Source organism: Brachycentrus maculatus, unplaced genomic scaffold (genome assembly GCF_059751285.1).
Source record: "Brachycentrus maculatus isolate JH-2025_06_01 unplaced genomic scaffold, ASM5975128v1 h1tg000186l, whole genome shotgun sequence".
In the NCBI taxonomy this organism is placed as follows: Eukaryota; Metazoa; Arthropoda; class Insecta; order Trichoptera; family Brachycentridae; genus Brachycentrus; species Brachycentrus maculatus.
In genome coordinates, this window is record NW_028280937.1 from 814,279 (window position 1) to 832,989 (window position 18,711).

The window sequence follows — 18,711 nt, forward strand, 5'->3', positions numbered from 1 at the left end:
GGAATGACCGCAAGATGTATTATGCGGAGGAATGGAACGAGTTTTCTCCCGAGAAGTGAACAGATCATGATTAGAAAGGCACATGAAGTTCCCAACAAGATATTTTGATATTCTGGGATTATTAAAGACATTGTAGAGAAGTTAGAGATTGCCAGGCACCGTGCGTAGTTGGGTAGACGCTTGACTACTGGCATTGGGGGTTTGATTCCCGCCAATTGCAAAATAAATTTAAGAAGTATTTATTTTCAATTGGTCTGGGTATTTGTGATGTATTTTTCACATTTATCTTCCCTATCCTTACTATTCTACCTACAGATAAGACTTTTTTTGCTTTACAGGCCATTCTAATAAGAAAAATGTGCTGCTTAAATTAAAGCCGTTTTAATTCAGTGCATAAAAGTGATGGTTAATTTTATTAAAAGACGATCTAAGAGACCAATATTTACCCTGTGAAAGAATATAATTCTGACTTACTCTGCGTAATAAGCTGCGCAATAAGCATTTCTCTATTCTGCAGCTCTTTCCGTAGTATATCATTTGTTGGGGTCATGGATTCCAGTGGACGCATCACTTGCCCCGATAGTAACTCCATCTGTAATAGGAGAGAAAGTTTATACAATGTGATTAGATCATTGCACCATTACTTAACGATTGAACACACAATGACCGGCATTGCTAATCACGGAAATACAAGAATAATATGTTTTGAATATTGAAAGCATTAACTTTGTGGATCATATTGATATATTATTTCGAGACTGTGAGTGGATCAGAACACAAAGTATTTTTATTTCTCGAAATAATACAAGAATAATAACTTTAATAATAATAACTTTCTTTATTCCGCCCGGTCTTGGGGCAAGTTGGTTGCACTGTTTAAAGAGTACACGTGTCGCTGCTACTACCAGTTTCTCCTTGTTCCTCTGATTCAGGATGCATGTATAATACTTATAAGGCACGGACAAGGATGATGGTACCTGTTCGCGCAGGGCTCTGTTGATGTCGTGCAGTCGGCGACACTCGGCCTGCAGACGGCTGCGTGCCACCCTTTCCAGCCTCTCCCTCCTGTCGCAGGATCCGACCAGCTCCTCGTGAGCCCGATGGACCTTGGACACTTCTTCTTCCAGCTGTACAAACATTACATGTGAGGGTAAATAATAATAAAAAAAAACACTTAACCTTTTTCTAATATTGATATGTGCATCTACTATAACGGCTCTATTCCATAGTGGCTAACATTTTTTTAAACATAATGAAACACTTCTTCGTCTTCGATCAATTGTGTGCTATCATATTCACTTGTTTTTTATTGTTTGTCATTTTCAGCAACCAAAATATTTTACTTACTTATAACCCTTATCCGCACCCAATGGTGCATAGGGCACTGCATCAAATTGACGCAGTGTTATCTTGATCATTACTTACACGAAGGCAAGGTGATCACTCTTGCGCTTCAGGAACCAGTCCAGGGTAATATTGAATAAATATTTCAGTGTAAAATCACTAATATTTATTTTCACCCCCCTGGGAATCGAACCCGGGACCTCCAGCACGGTAGCTAAACACGCTGACCATTACACCACGGAGGCGGACCAAAATATAATTACATACTATATATTTCTGTAGTAAAATGTAAAAAATGTAACAATTATTTGCACTAACAAAAACCTAGTATCAAAATGAAGATTCTTGAATGAACAAAAGCATAGATAGACAAAGTAAATAAATTATGCAGCTTATCCAAATTTCTACTCAAGGAAATATGGAAATTTCACTAAGGGCAATGAAACGAGCTTGTTTACATGAATTTTAAGGACATGAAATACAGAGCCATGACTATAAAAATTATGATTTTCATTAACACATTTCGGACGGGTGTTTTTTACGCCTGTGGACCATTGGCCACGGGATTTGATAATTATATACATACAGTTAAGACCTTAACAAACATACTGATATGTACATAATATTCAAATAAATTAATATTTAATTCCTTCTTTTCTGACTTTGAAATGAGGCCGACGCAGAAGGTAAAAATACCTTTCATCTGTAAGGATCGACCGAACGGGTAGAAATACCTTTCGCGTCCATAGTGCGTTAAAACATTTACAGAGGTGGAAATGCTGGAGAATGCTTATGAGCCTTTATAGAGGCTTCGAAAGCAGGTGATGAGTCCTAAGTTCTGATAAACCGACTCCGGTAACAGAATCAACGTCGGTCAAACTTTCCACCGCGGCAACACAATACAACACAGAGTAGGGTGATGGACGGACTTTGTTGGACTTGGCGATCTTCTGGCAGGCGTCGTCGAGCTGGTTTTTGAGCTGAGTGTTCTCCTGCACCAGCATGTCCAGCACGTCGGCGTAGCAGCCCATGTCGTCCAGCTCCCCGTTCTCCGGCCAGCTGTTCTCGCTGCTACCGGGCACGGGACGCACCCCCACACTAGAATTCACATTTTAAAAAAGTGTTCTATTTTTATATAATAAATAAATAAATGGGTATTAACAACATTTTGAGTGTGTCCAAATACTTGTTCACAAAATCTGGATTATCTCCAATTAGTTATGGAAGTCTGGGCATTTACGAGGCTGACGACCGTCATAGGCTGGTTTAAGTGATCACTTTACACATGTCGCTCACTCCTTTCAAGAACGTCATAAATCAAAAATCGACAATTTTCAGATGTGCATGTTTTCGGATTGCCCAGAAAATTCACTATATCCCAGCAAAAGAGGCATATTTTAAACTTAATATTTACCCGCTACAGGGCAGAAAGTGTTGTTTTTGCATTTTGAAGAAAGGGTATTGTTTAATTATTTTTTAATATACTAAATATTTTTCATAAGGATAAAAAACAGTCAGGTTTTACCTAAAAAGATCTGTTGCACAGTAAAAAGTTCAATAAGTGGCTTGATATTTATTTTTAATACATTGTCATATATTTTTAAACATGAAAAACGTTCTACTGAAAAATCAAGTTTTTTGATTTATGACGTTCTTGAAAGGAGTGAGCGATGTGTAACATTCACCAATTCTACCCATTATTGACAACCACACTACTCAAATTCTTGGAAGTTCTATATGTATGAACCAATTTAGAAACCTTGTTCTTGAATCTATTGGTGAGATGTAAAGAAGACTTCTTTACATCTCATGGGTAGTTAATACAATAAACCAGAATGTAATTTATTTGTATTTGATTGTAGTTATTTTACAATTAATTTATTTCTCAGATAGCTATTTCACCTTGCAGAGGCATTATCAATCTACTTGTGACAGGCACTGTGGCGTAGTTGGGTAGACGCTCGACTGCGAAACTGGCATCGCGGGTTCGATTCAAGTGCAAAATAGATTCAAGAATGATTTGGTTGGTTCGCTAAGTGCAAAATAGATTCAAGAATGATTTATTTTCAATTGGTCTGGGTGTTTGTGATGTATTTTTCACATTTACCTTTCCCTATCCTTACTATCCTGCCTGCAGACAGCCTCTAATAGGGGCTTTGCGGGTTATTCATAAAAAAAAATAACCATGGTGAAATTCAGTATGATTTTGTAAAGCAAGATTCTGTAATTAAAATAACTATATCGCAGTGAAAGTATTTTTCCCAAGGAGTTATGTAATAGATCATAGAATCCTACAAGGTAAACCTTAATTCACGCGTCTTTTGGACTGACCTGGAGAGGTCGGGCTGCGACCTGGACAGGCTGAGCTTATCCCGGCTGAGCCTGGCGCGTGGCTTGCCGCCCCCTGGCCTGCCACCCCCTCCCGCAGTGCCGGCCGCGGCCACGCCGGCTCCCTCGCCCGGGGGCGGCGCGCTGGGTGAGCGCGAGGTCACTTCCTTGGCGAGGTGCTTCAGCACTGAGGACTGGTTCAGGAAGTCGTCGGGGATCTCGTTTATCTCCTGCAAAATCAAATTGTTGAGATAATTCCACAAAAATTTAATTTATAATAAGAATTTTTGTCCGCCTCCATAGTGTGATGGTCGGCAGGCTTGGCTACCGTGCTGGAGGTCCCGGGTTTGATTCCCAGGGTCAAATAAATATAAGTGACGTTTTCACTCTAATATTTAATTGATATTACCGTGGACTGGTACCTGAAGCGGAGGGCTGATCCCTTCCCATCACATGTTAACGATCAAGGTAATATTGCGCTTACATGATGCAGTGCCCTATGCATTGGGGTACGGATAAGGGTTTGAAGAAAGTTCGAAGGAGATATTAACTAGGTAATTATGATATTTTAAGAGAGAAAAAAAACTTGTAGGTAAACATCTGCGTACATCGTACGTCACTGCGTGATGTTTGTGGACATCCTTCAGACTAGAATTTTGAAGAATTTAGATGTTTTTAACAAACAGTATTTCCATAAAAACTTAAATAGAAACAAAAACAGCTCATTCTGCGGGGATAATGTCGAGGAAAAATTACTAAATTATTACTTTTCGAATCATTCATTATTTGCTTGCATTCTTCGAATATTTAGATATCCTTAAATGAATGCAGATGAGCGCAGAAGATTTAGGATTTATGGTGCCATGGTTAGTGTCCTCCAACTATGTTTTGAAAATTGAAAGCATTAACTTTGTGGATCATATTGATATATTATTTTGAGAAACAAAAGACTTTGTTTTTTGATCTACTCACATTTTTACTAACAACCAACTAGTTTCGGCAACAACCTGTTGCCCTCTTCAGGGTTTAATTTATGACTTTAAAAATGTGAGTGGATCAAAAAACAAAGTCTTTTTAATTCTCAAAATAATATCCTCCAACTATTCCTACATCAATTTCCAGTCCTACACCAGTTGAAGAGATAGTTTTTTTGCTGTTGAATATTTAAAGCACTAACTTTGTGGATCAAAGTACCATTTTTAATATTTTCCCTATAAAATCAAACCCTTCCCTTCCCCTTCCCGCTCCTACCCCACCTTTAACACAATTACCCCCACCCCTATCCTTGATATATTATGTATATCTGTTTAACTAAACAACTTACATAATATAACTATAAAACAAACCCTGAAGATGGCAACAGGTTGTTGCCGAATCTAGTTGGCTTATAACAATAAAAGTGAGTGGATCAAAAAATAAAGTTATTTTATTTCTCCAAATAATACAGAAGAGATTGTTACTGTTGTCCACCTCCGTAGTGTAATGGTCAGCACGCTCGGCTACCCTTCTGGGGGTCAAATAAATATAAGTGATTTTTTCACTCTAATATTTATTGAATACTACCCTGGACTGGTACTTGAAACGGAGGGCTGATCACCTTTCCTTCATGTGTTTACGATCAAGATAACACTGCGTTAATATGGTGCAGTATCCTATGGACCATTGGGGTGCGGATAAGGGTTAGAGAGAGAGAGAGATTGTTACCTGCACTCCGTCGGAGGCGTTGCTGTACATCCACTGCTGGGCGGGCGCGCTGTCCATGAAGCTAGGCCCCGTCCTGGGCAGGGAGTTGCGCTCCTTGAGGGCGAGCGGGATGGCGCTCTGCTTCTTGCCCTCCGCGGGCCCTAGCACGCTGTGGAAGGCGGGCGACTGGCTGGAGCTGTGCGAGGACATGTTGGACGGGTGGTCCCTGATTCCCGACAGCCTGCAATTCATCCAAATCAGCTAATCCGGCCGCAAAGGAATATGTCTCTTAACACACTGTTTTACGCTTAAAAGTGTCTTTTTCCATTTATTGTTTCGGCATTTCACTTTGTGGTAAGATATAATGAAATCGTAAAAGAAAATCACTTGAGTTATATTTATTTTATTTTAGTGACTAGTTTCGGAAGCTACGCTTCCATCTTCAGATCTAAATATAAAGTTTATAAAAAGTGGTCTAAATATTTAGCGTAGAGCAGTGACTAAAGCGGAGTGCCAGCACATTGAGCCGCATGCAATGGGCATCTTATATCCTCATAATCAGTATAATGGTTCTGTAGGATATGTCTTGAATACTTCAAAACACCTACCCATTTGACTTCTTGACAATTTATGAATACTGGTGGTATTCATAAAGACTCCACATGGAAAAGTTGAAAGAAATTTAACAAATCAAAGTGGCATTGGCGGATAATTGCTCAAACAGCCTATGAACAAGGTTTTTGCCAACCCAGTACAATATACTCAAGTTAGCATGTTGACTGCCACGGCAATTTACAGAATTCCAGTCGAAAAAGCCAATTCTTTAAAAATAACCTCTTCATTTTTAATAATTAAAAAAATATATATTTTCTGTTTATTTATTCATAAATTTTCTGTTCATGTAAGCTAGCATTGATTTTTGTTCTCTTCCCAGAAGCCATCTATCCATATTAGAACTGATATACTAGGAATTTTATTATTGCTGCAAGAATATGGCAAGTAAACACGGTATGAGATAACTCGTAGTCGGCGTCCTAGCAAAGAACGCAATTTCCGAGTTATCTTGTAGTTGGCAGTCAATGTGTTAATATACGGGAGTCACTTCATAGGAGGGATGGGAAGTAAGCGGTGAATAGAAAAGTGTTACCTTCCGGTCCACTGGTCATCTTGCCCAGCATTATGAATAATCAGAGTGTTGTAAGACGAAGAGGACACGTCCAGAGAGCTCCTGTTGCTGTTCCCGCCGCCGATAGATTCCTTCAGGGAACTTCTATTACTGCTGCCTTGTAACGATTCCTAAAATATTATAATTACTTTAAAAACTATTTAAAAAAAACACATGAAAGTTATACACCTGATACTGTTTATATATCGCTCACTCTTTTCGAGAACGTCATAGATATGAAAACTTGATTATTCAGGAGAACGTTTAAAGATATAATAAAATGTTTTAAAAATAAATATCAAGCCACTTATTGAACTTTTTACAGTGCAACAGATCTTTTTAGGTAAAACCTGAAGGTTTTTTCTCCATTTGAAAAATATTTAGTATATTTAAAAAAATAATACATAAACAATACATTTTCTTCGAAATTTAAAAACAACACTTTCCGCCCTGTAGCGGGTAAATATTAAGTTAAAAATATGCCTCTTTTGCTGGGATACAGTACATTTTCTGGGCATTCCGAAAACATGCACAACTGAAAATTGACAATTTTTGATTTATGACGTTCTTGAAAGGAGTGAGCGATATGGTATTTTTTCACTCAGCATAAAAAAAATCATTTGCAGAACAGTTACATGAACAAAATACACAGGCATACCCATTGTAATCAACTTCCGACACAATGACAGTAGATTATTTTGATTTAATAAAAATTGAAGCGTAGAAAAAACTTTTTTTAAATTGCATAGCATGCCGAAGAAAATGTTTGTGTCTGCCGGCAGGAGAGTGATGTCATCGAAGGTCTCAAATGAGAATTACTCCATTGCTATTGCAACGTGTCATTTAAAAATTCATGTCAAATTGTCCGCAGATATCAGTGACATTCGATTTAATGGAAAAAACGTATCTCTTAATTTTATATTTTGGTCCATTATCCGCACCCAATGGTGCATAGGACACTGCATCGCATCCGCTCAGTGTTATCTTGATCGTTAATCAAATGAAGGGAAGGCGATCAGTACTGCACTTCAGGCACCAACCTGGGGCGATATTAAATCAAAATAACTGCTAAGTGAAGAAAAGACTTGTGAACAAATATTTGGACACACTCAAAATGGTGTGAATAAAATGCTATTTGTTTGGTAGTAGTTTATTTTAAATGACTCACTATTGGCCCGGACGATTGATTTGACCATAAAGACCACATGTATATTTTTAATTAATTGAGAATATCGATCAGCCTTGAACTATGACAATAACAATGATTGGTTGACCCGGCATGTAGTAAATGTGTCGGCATGAATGAGAGTGGGCGTGAAATTGAGTGGGATTTACCTTGAGTGAGTTTCGGTTGGAGTTGTCCTGCATATTCTCCTGGCCCTGCGGTTCTACTCGGGTCGTGTGGCGGATGACATATCTCTCCTCGTTGGACAGGTTCTCGTTGGACGTGGAAACATCCGTCTCACTTCCAGATAAGCTTTGAGGAAAGCTTCCTGGAGCTTTGACAAAACAATTGCAATCAATATTTTACTACAATATTGTAGGTATTCTAATATTACTCCTGTAATATACATATATTATTTAAATAAAATAAAACTGATTGATTTCATTTAGAGATATCTAAATATTTGAAGAATGCAAGCAAATAATTACTGAGTCACAAAATAATAATTTAGTCAGTTTTTCCTCATCATTTTCCCCGCAGAATGAGCTATTTTTGTTATATCAACAGTTTCCATATGAATATTGTTTGTAAAAAACTGTTGATTTCTTCAAAATTCTAGTATGTAAGATGTCCACAAACATTAACATTTACCCATAAGTATTTTTTTTGCCATACCATATAGTATGTAATTACCTATTTAATATGTCATCTTCATTTAACTTTGAATGGATACTTTATTTTCTAAATGGGTTGTAACATACTAACATATCTGTTATTATGATAAAAATAATAAATAATGAAAATAATGTTAAAATCTGTCAACTTGAAGTACACTTTGACAAACATATCTGTAGAATGGGGGAAAAAATCTAACCTATCCTAACCTTTTTTCATACATGTTTGTAAATTTTGGAAATACCAAAAACATTTTGTAAAAAAATAAGATGGCACCTTTGCTAATTCGACAGATAATAAATTATTTATAGATTTGGCGTTTAAAATCAAACACTGATTTTTTGAGTCTACTGAACTGTATTTTATTACTTATTTTTTATACTCTAATCAATGTTTGATTTTAACATTTAATGTAAAGACAATAAGTTTGTATGGGTAAAAATTAATTTATGTAAACAGCAAAGAAGAAATTTCACGTATTCACTTTGTTATTCAAATTAAACTTCGGACATTCACAGCATTTAATAATAAGTGTTTGAAATATGATAAGTAAAGCTCGGTGTACACTTCTGCTTAGCGGGACATAGTCCTCTCGGCACCAGCTAACTTGAATCAATTAATAAAAAAGGCCACGAGCAATGTATCATAGCAGTAAATGTACTACACCAATGCTGTTTCAAATATTCAGAATTAATATTACCACCAATTAATAGGTTGCCAGAATTCCATTGTATTGTGTACATGCAGAATTAAACAGACATATGGTGATATTCTTGAAATATGTTTAACAATTAATTTTTAACATAATTCCATACTTTTCTTAATTCCATATTTCTCGACATAACCATCTAATATCATTTTTCAATTGTCACAGATTGTTAAACTGTTCACAAGAGAAATATTTCATTTACTTAAGTGATAGCAAACAATGAGACTATATTTGAGTTTTTTTTTTAAAGTATAGTATTCAGATAGTTTATCTCAACGCAGTTGAAGAAATTTATTGAGATGGGAATACGGAAGTTTTGTTATTTGAGAGGCTTACGATCTAACGTTGGCTTGTTTGAGTGATTGCTCAATACACTGCGTAACATTCGCCATTTACAGTTTTTTTTATTTTACATTTAAATCAAAATACGATTTATGATCATCTGATTTTATTTAGTTGTTTCGCCTTGCGAGAACATTATCAAATGCGTGTAAAGTAAATCAAAAATAGATGTGTTTAAGTGATACGACATTCACCAGTACAATTTTTTTTTTTGGCACAAATTATTATTTTTTTGTATCAAATAAATAAAAAGTACAGAATAATGCCTTTTTAAAATATAATATAAATACATATAACAATTTTCAAAACATCTTATTATTGTACTTAGCACTTGGTACAAAAATGCTATTTTTCTTATCGAATTCTAAATAATCTAGGGTAGTTACCTGACTGTTTCCGGGCCATTTGTACATTGTTCGGGAACTGCAGAAACCTGCCAGTATTACGAAGAGAACTCATTCCTAAAAGAAGAGGATTTTTTTACTATTTGTACAAATGCGAGAAGAATATAATGTGCCGGGCTGTGGTCCCGTGGTTAGTGTCGCGGACTCTTGAGTGAGAGTTTCTGGGTTCGAACCCACTCTACCAAAATTTGATACCTATTTCTAATAATGAGCCACTCAGGCTCAAAGAAATAGTATGAAAGTGAAGTATTTTTTTAAATAATAAAAACACAATTATTTCTCTTTTCTATTAAATTTAACAATATATATATTGAGGCCTAATGCTAGAAAACATTTGCCAGATTTTAGACGTTTTAAGAAAAGGTATTTGAAATTAGTCAAGGCAGTATTTACTATGCAGAACTCTCAACTTCCACATGCGTTGATGTATCGGGAGGGCACTATGCCAGATCCAGAAGGCGTTTACTTCAGCGTTAATTACACAAAGGTAAGATGATTAGTTCTCCCCACCACATTCTTGAATCTTCTAGCCCTACATCGGAATGATGCAGTATTCATTCAATCATTAATTATATGAAGATAGTGTGGTACAGATGTTTGGAAAAAAAGGGGGTGAAATATATTTGATAAAATAGAGATGGCGTGAATGAAAGATATTATTGTCATATGGAAAAGAAAGTGCAAAGGACTTTCAATTATTTTAAAAATGGAAAATGAGAATAACAGTGCTGACTAGGGCACTGGGAGTTACTCCAGACATTATATCACACACACACCGAGTTTTTTGTTACAATCAAGCTTAAAATAGTATTTTATATGTTTATATCTTCGATATAGACTCTCGAAACTCGAGCACTGGACCTCAGAATTAAGACAATTTGAGTCAGATATTCTCGGATTCAGATTGAGGAAAATGAAAACAAAATATGAAATATGAATCATTGTTCTCGTGACAAGGCAGGTGCTAGATGTAAGATAAACATTTGGTTTGGTAACAAAATGAACAAGACAATTTAATCCGCGGACGCTACACTACGGGTTACATTGGGGTTACTGAATATAGTTACAAAATGTATCCGAAAATTATAATTTGCAATAATGATTTAGTAATATTCCAATTGATATTATATTTTAATTTGTTGTGGTAATATTCGAAGAATAATTATTATATTGTCAATTGAGCAATCGATGTAAATAACACATACTAGCACTAAATTCCTTCCTGTTGATCACATTTTTGTTGATGCAAAATAACAATTTCAGGCACAACACATAAACAAATTATCCAATTATATGACACATGTTGTAAACAAATAAAAGAAAACGATTGTACAAATTTGGTAACACCAATATTTACAAATAATTTTCTTTGGGAACACTTTCTAATGGTTAACAAATCAATAAAAATGAATTTTAATTACTTGGAGCGTGGTAAAGACAATCCGATGGCAAATAATATGAGATATAAACGGTATTTCCTTATACTAAACCATTTTACATGAATTACAAATGACATCAATTCACAAATTCCTCACGAGGAATGTCATGTCCAAGTCATGTCGTATTTTTTTTGCCCATTGCAGTGCCTCCTAGATAATAAATATAAATATAGTCCTCACTCACGAATTACCTATAACTAGGTACATAGGTATGTGGCTGAAGGTAGGTACCCACCTATCTATCTACATATTTTGATTTGGGACTGTTCATAGATACCAGTGTGAAGTCACGTCCGAAGTAAAATTAAAAACTAAAATCACACACCTAAGTAACTTCACTGCTAACTTAGAATTAATGAAATGTATAAACTCATGCCTCTAGCGAGATAGTGAGTGTTTTTGCCTAGAATTTTCACTCATGAATTACATGAAATTATCACACATATACTCACGAGTAGGCATAGGCTATAAAATATAAAAAGCCTGAGTAGGGTCATGATAAGCTGTGTTGCACAAGCCGTAGCTAGATTTCAGAGTCACTTGGAGGTTAAGTAATTTAAATAAGAGGTACAGGTTTGCCAATAGTCGTAAATATTGTTTTCCCATCATTTTTATTTTAAAATTTTAAAATCAATATTTTAAAACTAAAATCCCTTAAGGTATTTTACAAAAATAACAGTATTTAAATTAACCAAAAATAATGTAATGAGTTTTGTATTTATATATTTATGTATTTTCATAAAATTGTATATATTTTTAACTGAATGAAATTGAGCCCATTTGACAAAAAAATCGGTATGAAGATACTATGTTAACATGACAGCAATAATAACTGTTCCAAACATTTTTCATTGTTTGCATTGGGATACACTTTTATAATAATGATTTTATAAGGCATTGTATACTGCAAACCTCTTTTTCGAGTTTTTATTTTGTTATATTTTAAAATTCTTAGTTTTTTTTTATTTACAAATTTTTTAAGGTGTCGTTTAGAGGTTTTTTTTATTACAAAATAATATTTATTTCCCATCTTAATGATGTTGATAGGTAGGTACTTAAACAAAAAACATGATATGTATATGAGTACCTGTTTTACATATTTTTTTGTTATTACTTCTATGCTTTTGCATTTTTCATCTATGGAATGTCAACGCTATCTTGACGTTTGTTTTTGTGAGATCGTGTGTGTTTGTTGCCTTTATTTTTATATTTATTAATAAAAATGAGCAGTGATTCTTCAACATCGAGTTCATCATCTTCGTCTGATTCAGATTCCAGTTCTGATTCTAGTGATCAATCGATTAAGTAAGACTAGTATTTTTAAATAAATTACCTTCGTTAATGTTTATTTTATAATACTTTTTACGATGTTTTCTTTGTCTTAGAAAATCAAAGCGCACTACACCAAGCAAGAAAAGAAACGATGTTCAAAGGTCTCCGGCATACGAAAGACGAGATGGGACAAAATCAAAAGATTACAGTCCATCAAAGATAAAATCAGAACGACGATCTAGATCCCCTCACGATAGACGCGAGAAATCTCCTCGGCGCAGATCTCCGTTAGAAAAAAAATATCCGAATGACAGTAAAACTAGGAGGTTGTCGAATTCTCCTAAAAGACGAGCAGAGTCACCAAAGCAAGGCACATCAAGGTATCACCCTAAATCTTCATACCATTCTCGCGAGAGAGAAAACACTCCTTTATCAAGAAGGATATCGAAATCACCAGCTAAAAATGATTATAGGAGAAGATCCTTATCACCGAAAAACAAATCAAAATTAGGCCGATATTCAAGATCGCAGTCTCCATCTTCACGCAGAAACCAGAAAGCACCCAGGAGGTCTCCATCACCTCGCAAGCAATCTACTTTTGTCAGAGAACGGTCAAGATCACCTAAAAGAAGATCTAAATCTCCCAAGAAGCGTTCTAGATCACCAAAAAAGCGTTCTAGATCACCAAAAAAGCGGTCTAAATCACCAAGAAAGAGATCTAAATCACCAAGAAAGCGATCTCAATCACCGAGAAAGCGGTCTAAATCACCAAGAAAGCGATCTATTTCACCGAGAAAGCGGTCTAAATCACCAAAAAGGCGATCTAAGTCACCAAGAAAGCGATCTAGATCACCCAACAACAGGATTCACTCGAGGAATGCCGAATCCAAAGCCAAGAATGATTACAACTACGACAATAACAGGAAAAATACCGAGAGAATTGTTATAAAGGACGAAGATAGTAAGAAACCAGTAGAAAGGTGGCCGCATGATAAATATTATGAAAATAATACCAGAGAAGAAAGGGGGTCATTCCGGGGACACCATGACCATCCTAATGGATTCGGTGGAGGTAAAAAATTCTTTTTAAAAAAAAAAATAGAATAACCTACCTAACCTCTATTTTATTATTAGTCTTCTGACACTTATAATTATCTCGCGCCGCCTGTTATTCTGCAACTGTCTTGTTCATTCATTCAGTGCAGAATCTTGTACAAGACACCTCCGTCACAATAACAGCACTGGGGTTGGTCTCTTCCACAAATTGGATTAGGGCTAGTCCTGACGATAGGGGTATCGCTTCGGTGATGTTAAAAAGTGAGGGAGGGAACAGGAAGACAAGTTGAGTAACACTTGCCAAGTGTCACACTATGGAGTGCTGGCCACAAGAAACTGCTACCTTTCGTTTAGCTCCGTAGTTCTTTCTGAAACTGGCGCTACTGCTAGCTCTATAGTTCTTTAAGACACTTGTACTATTGCTAGCTCCGCAGTTCTTCAATACACCGGTACTATTACTAGCTCTGCAGCTCCTGAACCTGCTCATTCTCGGTCGCCATGTAAATACATAAAGACGACAGTAGCAGTCTCTGGTGGTCATTCCATGAACAACTCCCATTCTACACACATTTATGGCGTTCCTCCCAACATACACGATTAATTCCGATATGTATTCAATATTACTACAAATGACCTGAAAATCCTTTTTTGGACCATTCTATTTATTAAGGTTGGGAGCTATCCCCGATAGCCAAATTAATTCTTTACTGAGGGGACACCATATTGCTCCCAATTACAAACCTTATTTCATTATTCTATTTCAAAAGTCCTTCTTAAGACCACTCTGTAGGCTTCGATTACAAACCTTTTCTTCTTCTTCTTCAAACTCTTATCCGCACCCCAATGGCGCATAGGGCACTGCATCATATAAACACAGTGTTATCTTGATAGACACATGAAGAAAATGTGATCAGCTCTCCGCTTCAAGTACCAGTCCAGGGTAATATAGAATAAATATTAGAGTAAAAAATCACTTATATTTATTTGACCCCCCTTGGTAATTGAACCCGGGACCTCCTGAATGGTGGCCGAGCGTGCTGACCATTATACTACGGAGGGGGACAAACCTTTTAACTTCTCAATACTCTCGGACAGGTAGCTGTAGCTTGGGCTGTATCTTTATTCCGAACTTTTGTTTCAGGATTAGGAGGAAGCAAAAGAAACAATGGTCCCGGCCGATATAAATCTCAAGAAGAAGAGTTCTTTGACACGAGACGGGAGGAAAGGGAAAAAATTGGGTGTATCGGAGTCAGCTCCCTTTGGGGACATTCACCTCCGAGAATAGAGTATGTTACATATTTCACTAACTTTTCTTTCCCCTTAGATATCTCTATGGGTACATGCTTTACCATGCGATTAGTCCTATCCGTGCTAACACTCAGGATGAAATGTGTGCAGACCGCAAACAAAGTCTATTTAATTTATAGAAAAAGTAAAACAATTTTTACCGATGGGAAAGAATTGTACACATCCCATTTACACGGTAAAGTTTGTTTTCCCCCATTTTGAAAATTTTACATGATATGTGATATCTCAAAATAGATGAAGTTTACTGACATGGAAATATTTAAGCCTGGGTATTTATTTTATGACATGTCTTTAGCCGATTTAAGTGGTCACTTTGTATGCTTTAACATTTACAATTCTACTCATGGTTGACAATCCATTACTTGAATTTTGAAAAGTTGCGTACATGTTGCGAGTGACAACATACTATGGTTGAAATTAGTAAATTGGCAGAAGCCTTCATGAGTGCATTTGAGCTTCTTTTTTGAAGTATTTCACATATGTACTAGCAAACACCTTGAAAAGTTTGCCTTTTTTCACCTTTGCAAAAGTTTATTGAGTTTTTAGAATTTGAAAGTCTGGATAAAAACATAATTTTATCCAGACTTTCAATTTCTTAACTCAAAAAACTGTTTTGTCTATTTTAAGATGTCAATCAAATCTTGGTATAAAAAGCTTCTATGTGTAAAATTAAATATATTTCAAAATCCAGGATTTGTGAAAATTTATTTGGGCATCTCAAATCATTGTGAGCTTACTTACATTCCAGGTCAGATGAGGAAAATGCAAATAAAGCTCTCAAGAAAAGTAAAACTTCATCCAAAGATACAAAGAAGAAGTTGAAGAAATTGAAAAAGAAACTCAAGAAGGCTAAAAAAGCTCGCAAGAAAGCCAAGAAAAAGAAGTCGAAAAACTCGGATTCGGATGACAGCTCTGACGGAGAGATGTGGGTGGAGAAAGGACGTAAGTTCATCAGAAATTAATTCACAGATAGATATAAAAATTAGTACGTATTATTAAAATATATATTTTTAATTGGCAGTAGTAGTCTCCCGGGTTCCGTACTCATGAGATGGTGTCTACTTATGTCCTTTTCCAAAAATTATCTTCTTGATTCTTAAATGATTTTTCAAAAAAAATGTAATACTAAACAATTTTAACAAAACTTCAAATATTTGGGAATTAAATATTTCAATAAACTCCCTAAAGAAATTAAAAAAATAGAAGATATAAAAATTCTTAAAAAAAAAAATTATGCCCATTACATATAAATCTTGAAAAAAAAAATAAAAAAGACTATTATACCATTAATTATATAAAATATTAAACCTTGAGTGTAAGTCCCTCTCCAAGCACAAGAGCTCAGTCTCTTTTTTGGAGAGGCACAGCGAATCTAAAACTATAACTATAAATATGTGTAAATGTTTCGAAATTGTATTATGTTTTACTTAAAAATGTTACTATATTAAATAAATAAAATATTTGTAAAAACAGATTGGGAAAATAGAATTAGATAAATGTGGTCAAAAACAATGTAGCTTCAGTTAGGATCGGGGTGAATACATTGAATGATTAATAGAGAAATAACTTAAGTTACTCAGGAACTTCTCCTTACTTGGTCGTGACGGGAAAACCACAGAAACGCTGATAATTTTTTTTCTAAAAAAAGATAAATACTTATGTTTTTTTTTTAATATACAAAAATACTTCAATTTCATACTATGTATTTCTGTGAGCCTAAGCCGCTCAAATTGTGATAGACTGGGTTCGAACCCAGAAACTCCTGAGCCCACGGAACCACAACCTGATATGTACTTGAGTTTTTCTTATTTGTTTATTTCACTAACAACCCTCACTATAGTAAATACCATATAATGTAAAATAGTTTTTATTTAAAAAATTTTTCTTTCAAAGTAAAGTTAAGTAACAATATTAACAGCACCATACATAAATATGTATGGTGCTATTAACCACCTTACCTTCGGGTTATTTTCAGGCATATTTTTTATAAACAAGCGAAAAAATCACAACGTTTGTTGTCACAAAATATTGTCAGGTATGAAACCTGACAAAAACTTGTCTGTGTATCCGGTACTCATTAAATATTTTTGGAACAGATATCTTTTCTCGAGCGCGTAGGTCATACAGGTTAGCCCGGAATGGTGAAGAAAAACCGCACATGTCGTACGTTCGTATATGTAGGGTGGTTAATATCGTTTATGAGTTGTGGTGTTGATTGATATTTCCATTTGCAGAAGAGGAGACGGTGGAATATGGTGAAGAAGGGGAGGAGGGCGAGGACGGTGACGGGGAGATAGGCCCGGTGCAGCGGGCGCAGGTGTCTCTGGGTCGGCAGGACTTCGGGCGTGCGCTGTTGCCGGGAGAGGGTGCAGCCATGGCCGCCTTTGTGGCCGAAGGCAAGCGGATCCCACGCCGCGGAGAGATTGGCCTCACCAGTGATGAGATAGCGCAGTACGAGTCTGTCGGATACGTCATGAGCGGCAGCAGGTCATTACCGACTCATTGTTTTATCTATAGGTCACTGAGTACGCAAGAACTCACAGGCAGATCAAACATAAGGATGTGTCACTCAAAAATCAAATTGGAAACCAATCATCCTTTGTATATCCCAATACATATTTAGAAAGAGATGAAAAGCTTTCACAACTCGCCTGTAGATGGGGCACAAAAGGATTTTTTATCATTGATTCTTTTACATCTCTGTAAACATGTGTATAGATGTATAATGTTTAGATGCTAACATTTGAGTGTGTCCAAATACTTGTTCTCAAAATTTTTGACATCTCACCAATGGATGTCTCGAGTGAAGTTCTAGTGATTCGAGAACAATTTTTCAAAATTGGTTCATATATATAGAACTTCCAAGAATTTGAGTAGTGTGGTTGTCGATGATGGGTAGAATTGGTGAATGTTACACGTGTGTAATGACCACCTATGATGGTCATCAGCCCCCTAAATGCCCAGACTTCCATATTCTTCTTCATCTTTGATGAAATGTCAAAAAATTTAGATGCTAACATTATAATATTTACAAACTTCGATTAACACACTTTGGACGGGTGTTTTTTACGCCTGTGGACCGCTGGCAACGGGAATTGATAATTATGTACATATAGTTAAGATCTTAACAATGAGATTGGTACATAATATTCATATAAAAACATTAAATATGTAATTCCTCATTTCTGACTTTGAAATGAGGGCTGCGTAGGAGGTAAAAATACCCTTCTCGTCCTTAAACATCGATAAACCGAATGGGTAGAAATACCTTTCCCATCATTAGTGTGTTAATATGACTCTTAAAAAATATTTTGACAAGCGCTAAACTGTCTCACCCAGTTCCCATGTTCACGGTGTTAGATTATATATTAAAATTATTTTATTTTCTGCTTTCAGACATCGCCGAATGGAAGCCGTACGTATACGTAAAGAAAACCAGATTTATTCTGCCGATGAGAAGAGAGCTCTCGCCATGTTTAGCAAGGAGGAGAGAACTAAACGGGAAAATATCATTCTGTCCCAGTTCCGAGAAATGGTGTCTGCTAAATTAGCGGACAAAGACAAGACAAATACATAAACGTAGACAATTCATTATTTATAATTTTCAATTCAATAAATGCCATGTAATTTTGATATTTTCTTATTTATTTTACTGTTTGCTGATCGTTGTATATATTGACAGTGAGCAGTTACTACTTTATACCCAGTAATTATATTGTAAGATGTTGGAATAATGACATGCAGAATAAAAAAAATTATGAAATAAAAATGCTTTGTTATATCAAACTAAGTTTTATTCATATTATCGAGCGCTTCCGAAT

General features: G+C 35.7%; 2 protein-coding genes across 4 annotated transcripts in view; one reads left to right on the top strand and one right to left on the bottom strand.

Moving 5' to 3' along the window:
- The window catches only part of LOC148307867 (uncharacterized), a 30,172-nt gene extending 18,440 nt beyond the window's left edge, over positions 1–11,732 (bottom strand). The window contains exons 1-9 of one of the 3 annotated variants that reach the window (XM_088262690.1): positions 11,707–11,732; positions 9,798–9,872; positions 7,856–8,019; positions 6,503–6,651; positions 5,377–5,596; positions 3,676–3,902; positions 2,274–2,442; positions 978–1,127; positions 475–592 (exon numbers count right to left, since the gene is read on the bottom strand). In XM_088262690.1, coding sequence (XP_088118816.1) covers positions 475–592; positions 978–1,127; positions 2,274–2,442; positions 3,676–3,902; positions 5,377–5,596; positions 6,503–6,651; positions 7,856–8,019; positions 9,798–9,872; positions 11,707–11,716 — 1,282 coding nt within the window. In that variant the 5' untranslated portion in view covers positions 11,717–11,732. Of the gene's footprint in view, positions 1–474; positions 593–977; positions 1,128–2,273; positions 2,443–3,675; positions 3,903–5,376; positions 5,597–6,502; positions 6,652–7,855; positions 8,020–9,797; positions 9,873–11,020; positions 11,178–11,236; positions 11,382–11,706 lie in introns of those variants that run through there. The other 2 variants (XM_088262691.1, XM_088262692.1) reach the window with 2 other exon arrangements.
- Positions 11,733–12,403: 671 nt separating this feature from the next.
- LOC148307868 (uncharacterized) lies at positions 12,404–18,676 on the top strand. The gene is made up of 6 exons (XM_088262693.1): positions 12,404–12,559; positions 12,640–13,598; positions 14,724–14,868; positions 15,639–15,832; positions 17,125–17,377; positions 18,287–18,676. The coding sequence occupies exons 1-6, from the start codon at positions 12,477–12,479 to the stop codon at positions 18,465–18,467; spliced, it is 1,815 nt and encodes a 604-aa protein (XP_088118819.1). The 5' UTR covers positions 12,404–12,476; the 3' UTR covers positions 18,468–18,676.
- The last annotated feature ends 35 nt before the right edge of the window (positions 18,677–18,711 follow it).